General features: G+C 34.8%; 1 protein-coding gene and 1 non-coding gene across 3 annotated transcripts in view; both read left to right on the top strand.

Annotated features, from left to right (window-relative positions):
• The window catches only part of HNRNPLL (heterogeneous nuclear ribonucleoprotein L like), a 36,137-nt gene extending 23,671 nt beyond the window's left edge, over positions 1-12,466 (top strand). For both annotated transcript variants that reach the window (XM_032410327.1, XM_032410326.1), the window contains 6 exons: positions 4,271-4,488; positions 7,122-7,243; positions 7,708-7,909; positions 9,214-9,271; positions 9,362-9,460; positions 12,238-12,466. In XM_032410327.1, the coding sequence (XP_032266218.1) occupies positions 4,271-4,488; positions 7,122-7,243; positions 7,708-7,909; positions 9,214-9,271; positions 9,362-9,460; positions 12,238-12,293 (755 nt within the window). In that variant the 3' untranslated portion in view covers positions 12,294-12,466. The remainder of the gene's footprint in view (positions 1-4,270; positions 4,489-7,121; positions 7,244-7,707; positions 7,910-9,213; positions 9,272-9,361; positions 9,461-12,237) is intronic.
• Positions 6,417-6,516, top strand: LOC116636519. Its single transcript, XR_004300361.1, has one exon. It is a non-coding gene; the product is annotated as a U6 spliceosomal RNA (small nuclear RNA).
• Positions 12,467-13,237: the final 771 nt, after the last annotated feature.

The following is a 13,237-nucleotide window of genomic DNA, read 5'->3' as shown; positions in this document are numbered from 1 at the left end:
CCTCTTTTAAAACTTCTCAGTTTTAATGTTTGCTGTCTTGGTAAGATTAAGATCATGGAACCTAGAATAATATTCTTCCCCAGGAAAAAGTTAGGTATCAGACTATTGTCCTTGTAGGGGTAGATGTTGAGAATTGCTATTGATAAGACTTTTAACTGGTTATAAGTTCTGTGTTTTTTAATCTTTTTTAGTTTTTAGTAGTAGTTATTGGCCCCACCTATTCTGTGGTTTAAAGCTGAAGTACAATGCTATTTGAAGTGGTAGAAGATAGAAATTGCTATATTGTACTCTTGGGATTTATCTTCGAAAATCTCCCTGTGTTGCCTATTTTCAAATTGCCTACATGTTTGATGACTCTCCTTAGCCGTGAGTTTTAGCTTATTCCTTAGTGTTGTTTTTTGAACTCTGGGATTTAGTACCTCTGTGTGTGTGTGTGTGTGTGTGTGTGTGTGTGTGTCTATTTGTTCAGGTTGCTATGGTAGTCTATATGGCAGAAGTGATTGAAACAATGTCTTTTTTTGGTCAAAACAGTAAGTGTGGTATAGAATGAAAATCTTCCTACTGTTGTTTTAGTGAGTTCCTTGATCATTTTTCTTAGCTGTTTCTTTAACAGCATAAATATTAAATCTGGTCATATGGATAGTTCTGCTCCTGCAGTAAAGAAACACTTATTAGGAGCCTCCTGTGCTTTCCATAATGGAAGGTTACAAAGAGTTGCTAACCACAAGTTTGTAGTGTAGTTGTGGAGTATATGTGTCATGGCAGTCAGCGGAAGGCTAAAAACTGTTTAAATATTTTGCCAAAGGGGTCTAGAAAAATCTGTGAAAGAATAAATGAAGGACAAAGAACCTTACTGTGGTAGTGTTGACACAGAATATTTTCTCAGTATGGGTTTTCAGGTTTGCCTTTCTTTATAAAATATATCTTACTGAAAAATTGTATAAATAAAAATATATGCATGCCGAGAAGAACTTTGTATTTTTAAAAAGCCTATTGTGAAATTCTTTGTCCGTTTCATACCCTAATTGATTTTGCATGTTTGTGTGTGTGTAAATTTTAATGTAAGCTTACTTAAAGAGAGGTGCAAAATTCTTTGCATTGGCAGTTAAATAGGGTCCTGCTGAGGAGGAATAGTTGTGGTGGGGTTGTGTAGGGGCATCCATTCTGAGCTATGTCTACTGAAACAGTTAACTCTCTGAGGATAACTTGTTCTGCTTACCTAGGGGAGTATAGGAGGAGAGAGAGATAAATAAAAAGAGGTGGAGAAGAGAAGTAAGGTGAGGAAATTGGGGGGAAAGCGAAGAAGATGGGGAGTAGGTGCTAGTGATATATTGAGCCTTTTTAAAAACTGCAAAGCGTAGCTGTATCCCTTCAGATCAGCAATTCAGCAAAACAGGTGTTTTTGCATTTTGGTGTCATATCATGGGTGGCTTTTCCTTTATGATGGTACATGAGAATGAGGGAATAGAAAAGGCTTAATTATTTAATTAAATTTATTCATTGGTTTATTACAGCAGTATAAATCTGTGCTTTCAGAATTCTTTAAATCTTTTACTTTGGGAAACCCTGTCCCATGAGGGGAAGTGGTAGACGTCCTTATACTTGAAAAATATTATTTTTACCACTTTTATACAGATTTATTTTCTGTGGGTCTAAGAAAAGTTTGTATATTAATTGCAAGCATCTTTGGATATGGCTCCTGGACCAAAGATTTTAAAGTACAAGGATGAGAAATGCCTTCCAAATGATAATAATGCCATTTATGTAGCATTTTCCCACATAAGTGAATTTTTTTAATACCTGAATTACTAGCTTTTTATGCATCAAAACATTTTGTATGAACTTTTTTATGTATAGAAACCTTTAAAAAGATTTTCTATTTTCTTAAACAATATAGGCAACAATTTAAATAGTGTAGATAACGTAATTTAATCCTGATCAGTTATATTCTCTTGCACTGAATTCAGTTGTTACCTATGGCCGTGGATCTCAACATTTTTGGCCAACTTAAGTAGAGTGGAAGTTTTCACTGCCCACGCACCACACATCTTTCTACTTTCTATGAAAAAGAAAATTTAGTGGTAATAGTGAAGTGTCATTACTGTACAAGCAAATGGTGGTAGTGGAGGGACAGTATAGTATGGATATGTACTTTTGCAATAGGGATAAGAATGATTGATATTTGACCCCAGCGTATATATAAAGTTTAAATTGGAGGCCAGGGCGCCTGGGTGGCTCAGTTGGTTAAGCGACTGCCTTCAGCTCAGGTCATGATCCTGGAGTCCCGGGATCGAGTCCCGCATCGGACTCCCTGCTCGGCAGGGAGTCTGCTTCTCCCTCTGACCCTCCCCCCTCTCATGTGCTCTCTCTCTCATTCTCTCTGTCAAATAAATAAATAAAATCTTTAAAAAAAAAAAAAAAAAAATTGGAGGCCAAAACATGTGTTGTTACTAACAAGTAACTCACCATGAGCTATATTGTTTGTTTTGATAAACTAATTATCAGCAAGAAGGGCAGTTGAAAACCATTCCAATTTAAGGCAACACTGATGATGATGCATTGATGAAGTGTTTCTTCCTCCATGAAATTGTAGGAATTCACACTGTGTGTGTGCTCAGTGGTAGTATTGCTGTGTTGTTATGAATGGCAGCTATATTTAGAATACTAAATACTGAATTGGAGTCCGCATGAGCTCTGATAGCATGGTATGAATACCAAAATGTAGTTCTTAGTACCTTACTTAGTAGATGACAAGTATCCCTTAAATAAAAATGAGAGTCAGTAGCATTACATATTCTTTACTTCTTGAGAAATGAGGAAAAGACTTGGGTTTTTGGATTGGTTTCTTGCACATCAGGAGGACCTTTGCATGTTACAAGGGTGTACTTCTGTAATCACTAACTCAGGAGCACCTAACAGAGGAATGAGGAAAAGACTTGGGTTTTTGGATTGGTTTCTTGCGCATCAGGAGGACCTTTGCATGTTACAAGAGTATACTTCTGTAATCACTAACTCAGGAGCACCTAACATGTATGGGTTTATATTTCTGAGCTATGCCTCCATTTTAGTTGCTGCTGCTTTTTTTTAAATTGAAGTATAGCTGACATACAATGTTATATTAGTTTCAGGTATACAGCATAGCGATTGGATGATTCTATACATTGTGCAGTGCTCACCATGATAAGTGTAGTACCATACAACGTTATTATAATATTATTGACCATATTCCCTCCACAGTACTTTTCATCCCAGAGACTTATTTTTTAGTAACTGGGAGTTGGTACTTGATCCCCTTCACCTATTTCACCGTCTCTCGTCTCCCCTCTGGCAACCACCAGTTTATGAGTCAGTTTCTTAGTTGCTTCTCAGTTCTTACGACTCTCTCTTCTTGCTCTTGTGAATGTGCCCTATGCCTGCTTTTAGTATCAGTTTCTCCAGACTCCCCCGTTCCTGTCTGTTCCATTCACTTTAGCTTTATTTTTCTTGTTACTTCCAATCTGTTACGGATGGGAAAACTGGATAAATCAAAGTTGTTTAGAACTACTCTAAAATTAGAAAGTTGATTCTTAATAAGGATTCTCAGTATGAGACATAGATTTGTGTGTGTTTTGTGACAACGGTTTCAGATATTCAGGCATTATTCTGGGTTCTTGATGTTGTTTCAGATAATGCAGGATGCTGAATAAATGACACCTTTGAGTAGGTGAGATATTAATGAAATTAGGAGTTTTGTTTCCTAAATTAGAATTAGGGGAATAAAATACCAGAAAGCACGTTACGGTAAAATATATTCAAGGAGATAGCTTTTCAGTGGAACTAGAGATGTTCTTTTTGTTATGTCTGTATAGAGATAGTTTCCAAGATTTCACTGTATATTTTATTGTATTATCCTCCAAAAGGTGTTGGCAGAAGGTTTTTTTAAAAAAAATTTAAGATATAATTTATACACAGCGACCCAAAGTTTTACACTGATTCTCCCCATCCCTGCTATCTGTGGCCTGATCTTATATACTTTTTTGTTAAACAGTATTTTTAAAAATACAGACTTAAAGCCTGATGTATATGCAGGGATGTGCAGGTGAATGTATCTTAGATCTGGTACACAGAAATACAGATTTTATTAATCCCCACAGGTTATATTTGAATATTAGCACATTTATTTGAGTTTTCCTTGGACATACATCAAACTAGCTAATATTAATAGTTTACTTTTAATGTGGTGAAGAATATCTGCTAAAGTTGTGTTTTGTTTTGTTTATCATTTTTATAGGATCCCATGGTCCATTATTGCCTTTACCGAGTCGTTACAGAATGGGCTCTCGAGATACACCTGAGCTTGTTGCATATCCGTTACCACAGGCTTCTTCCTCTTACATGCATGGAGGAAATCCCTCTGGTTCAGTTGTAATGGTTAGTGGATTACATCAGCTAAAAATGAATTGTTCAAGAGTGTTCAACCTATTCTGCTTATATGGAAATATTGAAAAGGTAAGTTTCGTTTTATATTAATTTCTTTTGCTAGGATATCTAGTAGGAAAGTTTGAAAAGGCAACAAATACATGTGTCTTCCCTTTGTATTAGGAACATACAAGTTCTTTTAGTAGTAAACCACATAAGCTAAAAATTCATTAGGTAGGAGCTTTAGAAATTGTTTTTTGTTGGTAAGTGATCAGTATAGGTTGTTGGTACTAAAAATACTTTAAAAATAGCTAATATAAATAGAAGTCCAAAACAGTAGTTTAATTAATTACTAGCCTGTATTTTTTTTATCATTGCAAAGTGTTTCTAGCACTTAACATGTCGAACTATAGAATTCGAAAGAGCAGTACTTTCATGGTGCTTGGCCACAAGTCATGAATTTTAGGAGAGTTCTAGATTTAATTACTTGCCTCCCAAATGCTAGATTTCCAGTATCTTCTGAGGAACAATGTGCTTTTAGCTCTTATCAGTATTTGGAACTGACAAAATGTGTTCAAAACTTTATCTGGAGGCTTACACTCAAAAAGTAGCAAAATATTTAAATATTACATATTTTAAAGATCTTTAAAGCTATAACCTTATTTTCATTAGACAACCATTTCCCCAGATCTGTGCTGTTTTGTTCATTGATATCTCATAAATATTTAAGATAGTATCGTAAAGTAGATACTTAAACTATTTTCTAAAGAATCATGGAAATTTAACTGGGGAAATGATTGGTCATCTTAAGTTACCAGTTGTTTGATACACTTGCCAACTTGAGTTTCAGTGCTGAGATAATGTTATTTTTCTCTGTTGTTTTAAGTGATTTTAGTGTTCTTTTCACAACAATAAAAAGGTACAAGCATGTGAGTCATAAATGTGTGGGAGCGGGAGCATGGCTTCAAAAGTTGGTACTCTTAGTTCTTAGTTCATTAATTCTAAAGTAAAGGCTCCTTGAACTGAGAAAGCAACTCAGAAAATCTCTGGAACAAGAATTTTCTCAGCATAACCATTTGACCGCATTTAGAAAAGAAAAGAAAGAAAATGCCACATTGGTCTAGGGATAACATATGGGGTGTTTCTGCTTATATAACTTGCCAGGAATACATGGACAGATTTAGCAACACTGGGAGAAGTAGTTCAGATTTTTTCACACAGACATTTATCTTAGACACCTAGGTGTTAGTTAAGGTTTAGGAACTGCATGTTTGATAACTAAATGGGCTTTAATGTGTATTTTAACCTTATCACATAATGTTACTTTTCTCTTAGTGCTTTTCACATTTGTAGACAATCAGATCAGTCAGTTAAATCAACATCTTTAGTATATCTTTGTCTTTTCTGTTATGAACTAATTGTCTCATGATTTAGAAACCTAAGTCATTTTGTCTAATAAACTTAAAAGTTTTCTGTGTGCTATTTGAACAATTCCAGTTTCACATGTCAAAAAAAATATTTTAAATGATCTATTATGATACATGAAACTTAGGCTACGCTAGTTCTTTAAAAGACCTATATGTAGGTAATTATGCCTCACCTTTTTTTTAGATTTACAAGTACAAGAGCTACATATTTAACATAAGATATTTATTTAGTCATTGTTAGATTTGTGGGATGTTATTGGATTAAATCAAGGTATAGAAATTTTGCCCACAAGAAGATAATTGATTTCAAGTAAAGCTGAAAAGTCCTGCTACAACTGAGATTTGTTCAAGTACAGGTATAGTATAAAAATGCTGGAATAGCCCATTAAAATTGGTAGTTGCAAGGGTGGATATAAATGCTATGCTGCATTTGTTATGTAAATACATTTGTAGTATTTTAAGGCTAACAAATAAATATTTCAAGGTGTCATGAATGTTAGTGGTACAGAATAGCTATTGAAGGACTTTCTAAGGGGTAGGGGGGTAGGTACTATGCTGAATGATTATCATACATTAACCCATTTAACCCTTATTACTATGGTGTTATCTACTAAAATTAGAATAATATAAGAGGCTAAGTATGGCCTCTGCCCAAGATGCCATGAAAAATTGTGAAGTATGCCTGTTTTTAAAACTGCCCCTACCTTGTACAAGCCTTCCTACTGGCAGTGCTGTCTCAAGGCCGTCATGCATCATTTCTTACAGCATCTTGTTCATTGCTTTCACAGCATTCTGAGTAGTTGGGAATTATTTTTTACTTTTAAATTTTTGACCTACCTACCAGAATATAAGTTTCAAGAAGACTGTGTCCATTATGTTTACCATTAATACCCAGTATCCAGCACGGTGTTTATCAAAACATTTAGGCACCTAATAAATATTTGTTGAATGAATAAATATTGATGAACCATACCAGGTATTATCATTGTCTCTGTTTTATAGGGAGATCTGTGGCTCAGAGAAGAAAATCACCCCAAATCACACAATAAGTAGCAGAGCCAGGGTAAGCCTGTGCTCTTCTTCATTGTGCCACACAATAGAATTATAGTCTTCCTTTTTAACTTTGTTGAATTTTGGTAAGAGTTATGAGTGTCTAACAGCACAGCAGAGTAAAGTCAAGATTCCAGGTGATCTTCTGTATTTGACCTCAACCACTTAAATCATACTCTCTTTCAGAAATTCCGTTATTATAGAAGGGAAATAAATAGTCACCTTTTTGGGATTTTGTATTTACAGGTAAAATTTATGAAGACCATTCCTGGTACAGCACTGGTAGAAATGGGTGATGAGTACGCTGTAGAAAGAGCTGTCACACACCTTAACAATGTCAAATTATTTGGGAAAAGACTTAATGTTTGGTAATTATCTTAAAAGTGGTAAATTTTAAAAGTATTAAAAAAATCTTCATTTTTATTAGAGATACTAATTTCAATTTCAGAATATTTTAATGTAATTGAGAGCACATTTGAAACTAGCACCTATAATGTTATCATTTTAGACAAAGTCTGTTAGGTTCATATAATTCAGGTTTTGCTCACCTATACCTGGTTTTTAGTGTTATGATTATAAAACAGCATGTTAAAAATGGGCAAGTTTTATATAAAGTTTCCTAAACTATAAGAGTGATAGATTATAACTTAAACTAAATTTAAGTATTCAAATAAATGTTTAAAATATTAAATAACTAAATCACATTTAAGTAGCTACATTTGTCTTATTGTTAAAACCGATGCAGGCATAGCTATTAACCTTTGACACCGCGTGCTTGTTGCTTTCTACCTAACAGGGTGTCCTCTGTGCCTTTTTCCCTCCCCATCTTTAGTGTGTCTAAGCAACATTCAGTTGTTCCAAGTCAAATATTTGAGCTGGAGGATGGTACAAGTAGCTACAAAGATTTTGCAATGAGCAAAAATAATCGCTTTACAAGTGCTGGTCAGGCGTCTAAGAATATAATCCAGCCACCCTCGTGTGTGCTGCATTATTACAACGTCCCATTGTGTGTCACAGAGGAGACCTTCACGAAGGTAGGTGCTGAAACACAGCTGTGTAGAATGTTTCTGTTTCTTATTTTAAAATTTATAATATTTTAGCCTCATTTTAAAGTCTTGCTCTGCTCATCATCTGCTTTTGATATTATTAGTATTTTGTTATTTAGTTCACTCTTTGACCATTGTACTTTTCTGGCCTCCATTCTGCATTAGCCTTTTTAGTCTTTTGTTGGTTTGTGGCTCAGTCTTTTTGAGAGTTGGAATTAGAATGAGATACCTGACTTCTGCATTCAGAGAGTTCTTTTATTATGCCCTTAAATCTTGCCCATAACAGGGGGCACCTGGGTGGCTCAGTCGGTTAAGCATCTACCATCGGCTCAGGTCATGATCCCAGGGTCCTGGGATCGAGTCCCGCATTGGGCTCCCTGCTCAGCAGAGAGCCTGCTTCTCCCTCTCCCTTTGCCCCTCCCTCCCACTCGTGCTCATGTGCGCGCTCTCTCTCTCGTAAAAATAAATAAAATCTTAAAAAAAAAAAAAATCTTGCCCATAACAAAATTTTATATATCCCTGCCTTTTTGCCAAACTGTAGGAAATGCTTCAGAAAAGAATTGATTTTCTGGGAAAATTTCTGGGAACTCCACTCTGTCCCTTAGGTACTAGATAAATCCTAACAACTCTGAGAATACATATTTCAGTTATAAATCTGTGGTTTTATTGTACAGCACTAAATTATTTACATAGTTTATAGAATATCAGTTTTTAAGGTTTATTTTCTCATAGAACTTACCAATCTAAAAATATGTTTGGGGGTGCCTGGGTGGCTCAGTCGTTAAGCGTCTGCCTTCGGCTCAGGTCATGGTCCCAGAGTCCTGGGATCAGGTCCTGCATTGGGCTCCCTGCTCAGCAGGAAGCCTGCTTCTCCCTATCCCACTCCCCCTGCTTGTGTTCCCTCTCTCCCTGTCTCTCTCTCTATCAAAAAAAATAATAATAATAAATAAAAACATGTTTGATTTAATTCATTCATGCCAGACTTAAATGCTGCCATAAAGTTTATTTTCCTTTCTTCCAGAGAGAGAGAGTGAGAGCATGATGAGCACATGAGTGCACGCAGTGGGGCGGGGAGGGGCAGAGGGAGAGGCACAGAGAGAATCTTAAGCAGGCTTCACGCTGGGGCCCAGTGCTCACGACCCTGAGATCGTGACCTGAGCTGAAATCAAGAGTCGGACACTTAACCGACTGAGCCACACAGGTGCCCCCATAAAGTTTACTTTCTAAAAAAGTAAAAGGCAGGAATATTATTTTGGCCATATTTTTAATGGAGTTTCACATTTCTTTGACAGTTATGTAATGACCACGAAGTTCTTACATTCATCAAATACAAAGTGTTTGATGCAAAACGTAAGTGCACATGCCCTCTTTTTAAGTTTTATGGTTAAACTGATGACAAGCACATAACAACTGGATTTGTGTTTCTTTGTTTTGTTTTAGCTTCTGCCAAAACACTTTCCGGGCTATTAGAATGGGAGTGCAAAACTGATGCAGTAGAAGCCCTCACAGCACTTAATCACTACCAGATAAGAGTTCCAAGTAAGTAAAACTGTGTCCTAATTATTCAGTAGGAGTTACTTTAGAAACATCGACAATAATTTTAAAATAACACTTACTGCTTTTGTTGGTTTTTTTTTTAATAGAGAAGTATGAAGAAAAAAGTCCTACAAATCCCACAACCCACACAATCCTTATATTAGTTACCTATTGCTGTGTAACAGATTACCACATTTAGCATCTTAAAACAGCAAACTGAGGGTCAGTATTCGATGTACAGTTTAGCTGGGTGTTTCTAGCTTAGGGTCTCTTGAGGTTGCAGTCAAGCTGTTGTCTGGGTCTACAGTCATTTCAAGTCATGATTGGAGATTGGGAAATCCATTTTCAAGCTCATTTATGTGGTGGTTTGCAAGTCCAGTGAAGCTACATTGGCCATTTCATCATGGTGGCTGGCTTCCTTCAGAGTGAGTGATCCAAGAGGGATGAGAGCAAAAGACTAAAACAGAAGCCACAGTGTCTCTTATAACCTAACATTGGAAGTGACATACTATCACTTATGCTGTATTCTTGTGGTCACACAGACCACCCGCGGTACAGTGTGGGAGGGGACTGTACAGAGCTGTGAATACCAGGAGGGTAGGGATCGTTGGGGCCATCTTGGATGCTGGCTTCCACAGTCTCTGTCGATCTTTTTAGAAGAAAGCAATACGTACATTTATGTGGTTAAAAAACTTAGAACAGCACATGAAGTACAAAATGAAAGTTAAAGCTTTCTACAACTTCTAACCTATTTGTCTCCTTTTATTCCTCCTCCTCAGTGTATGTATATCTACATTTTTAAAAGTTATACAAAGTGGTTCTTCTATACAACTCTTCAGTGCCTTGCTGTTTTCACTTAATATGCCTTGGAATTATATATCAGCACTTGCAAAGCTACTACTTTTTTTTTTTTTTTTAAAGCATACGCAGAGTAGCTATTCATAGTAGAGATATACCACGGTTTGATTTACCCATTTCCCCACTGATGAATACAGTTTTTGTCCAATTTGTTTTTTCTATTACTGTAATACAACATCCTTATCATTGCACTTTTTGTATTTGTAGGGCAATTTCCTAGTAGTGGAGAACGTAAAGGTTTATATTCTGATAAATGTTGCTAGATTGCCCTTTAAAAAGGTTGCACCAGTTTACATTTCTACCTGTGGTATGTGAGAATGCCTGTTACCCAACACTCTTTACCAACACTGAGTCTTGTCAGATGTTGAATCTTTAACCAGTATGATAGATGAAAAATGGTATTCCATTGTTTTAATTTGTATTAAATGAAATTGTCACTGTTTATTCTCTCGAGAATGGTAAACGACCTCTTTTTCTACCACACAAAGTATGCTCAAGTATTTAACTTTTGAAGCTTTGTGCTGTGTACTTTATTTTGATCCTGGATCTAAAGGGTGTTAAACCCTTATTTTTCTAAATAGTGGGAGAAAAAAATATTAATTTTATCAGGTGTGATGTGGAAAAAGAAAAATACACACTGACAGATTTATGGGTAGAATAAACGTATCTAGGATTTAGTTTAAAATATTCCAGCTCCCAAAATGTGTGTCGGGTAGGTAGATGAAATAAGACTGCCAAATGCTGACAATTATTGAAGCTAGGTGGTTTATCATATCAATCTATATATTTTTTTATGTTTAAAAATTTTAATTAAAAGATAAATAAATAGGAATACTTCCTTTCATTTAACTTTTAGTCACACAAGGAAATTTTAAGTAGTAAATCAAGCCTAATATTTGTTAGAAGGTTTTTAAAGACTTTAAAATTATATGCATATTTGAGACATACCCAAGATGTATTTTAAACTCCTTGGAGGCAGGAACAATTATTTATCTTTTCATCCTCTCCAGTGCATGCAAATACTTGTTAATTTATATGCTTTTTCCTTTATAGGAATTAAAATTTTTTTTAATACGGTAAGATACCAGAATTGTTTCTTTGTATAATTAATTGAGGAGGAATTATCTCTGCCTGGTCTGAGAAGTTAAAGAAAAATGTATAAAATGGAAAAATTTTTGTGGCTTATTCTCGTTTTTTTTTTTTTTTTCTTTTTTTTTTGAGTAATTTTAGAATTTAATACTAGCTCTTCTGGAACTTTTTCAGCTTATTAATATCTTCCTGTACATTCCATTCTTACCCATTTCCCAGCCTGTATTTGAATTGTTTTTTTTTTTTAATTTAAATTCAATTAGCCAACATATAGAACATCATTAGTTTCAGATGTAGGGTTCAATAATTCATCAGTTGCGTATAATACCCAGTGCTCATCACATCACCCTATTACCCCATCCCTTCTACCCACCTCCCCTCCAGCAACCCTCAGTTTGTTTCTTAGAGTTAAGAGTCTCTCAGGGTTTGTCTCCCTCTCTGATTACTTCCCATTCAGTTTGAACTGGCTTTTATAGAGGAATTGCCATTCTAATATATTCTGCAAAGTGAACTTTGCTGATGGACATAAGCCTAATCCCATACTGTTTATCTGTAATGATTAATTCACTAAGAAATATTGAGTGTCTCTATGTGTCAGATAAGGTTTAGAGCAGTAGGAATGTAGCAGTGGACAAAGTTCCTACCTTCATGTAGCTTACCTGCTGGTAGAGATGTACAAAAGTAATCTTCCCCTTACCTTACATAGAAATTTTCCTTCTTTATGTTTCCGCTTCTGATTTTATAAAAATGTGAAATAATTTACTCTGCTAATTCAAGGTAATCTTGAAACTTTGATGAAGTGACCTGTTAACTTTGTTTTTTAATTTTTGCAGATGGTTCCAATCCCTACACATTGAAGCTTTGCTTTTCTACATCATCCCATTTATAAGAAGAGAAGAGCATGTTAGAATTTATGTTCACCTTTATTACAATTTTAAAGCTATACTTCATTAAAAAAAAACTAAGATGGTTGATCTAATGTTGCCTTGCTTACTTTGATTTAAGATCCTGTTCTGTAATAAACAAATATTTTGCCTTGAGTAAACTTGTTGTAAAGTTAAATATTGAATTGTTGTCATTTTAAAATAGAATGTCATAATGTAGACTATCTACAGCTTCCTTGTAGATTACGCAAATATATGATTTCTAATCTTATTATTTTTCTTCCACAGTGAAAATATATTTGCATTCTTAATGCTAATTATCTGCAAGTATTTTTCCATTGTGTATGAGATTAATGCAGGTGAAAGTATTGCATTTTAATATTATAGAATTCCTATTATATGTTTAGATGTTTAAGTATGTTGCAGTTATTCATATTAAACATAACTTGTATTTATTAAGTATTTTAATCAAGTTTGAGAATAACATTGCACACAATGAATTTTAAGTACTAAAGATTTAGCTGATTTTATATTTCTGAAAGGCTAACAGACATGGATACACTTGTACAGTATGCACTCAAACTTATTTAAATTGGTGTAATTTTTTTTTTTTTTAAGTCATTGTCCATTTGTATTGCCATGCCTCTGTTTCTAGTTCCAGTTTGGAGATTTTATAAAGTTACAACAATGAGTTAATGTGTTCATCTTCATTTGTTGCATGTGACTTGATCTTGAAAACACATCTGGTATTTGGCATTAAGATTTTAATAGAAGTTATGATTAATAATTCCTAACCTGAGATCCATGAATGGGTTTTAGGGAGTCCCAGAACCCCTTAAAATTGTATGTAGAATTTTGGGTACTTGCATTTTTATTTTTTACTCTTGAATCCATCAGTAATATATGTATTTTTCTATATGGTGCAAGGTGTAAGGATCTAATTTTATTT

This window comes from Phoca vitulina, unplaced genomic scaffold (genome assembly GCF_004348235.1).
Source record: "Phoca vitulina isolate PV1807 unplaced genomic scaffold, GSC_HSeal_1.0 scaffold12, whole genome shotgun sequence".
NCBI classification, from domain to species: Eukaryota; Metazoa; Chordata; class Mammalia; order Carnivora; family Phocidae; genus Phoca; species Phoca vitulina.
Note: the sequence above shows the minus strand (reverse complement) of the source record. Positions and strands in the feature narration are given on the sequence as shown.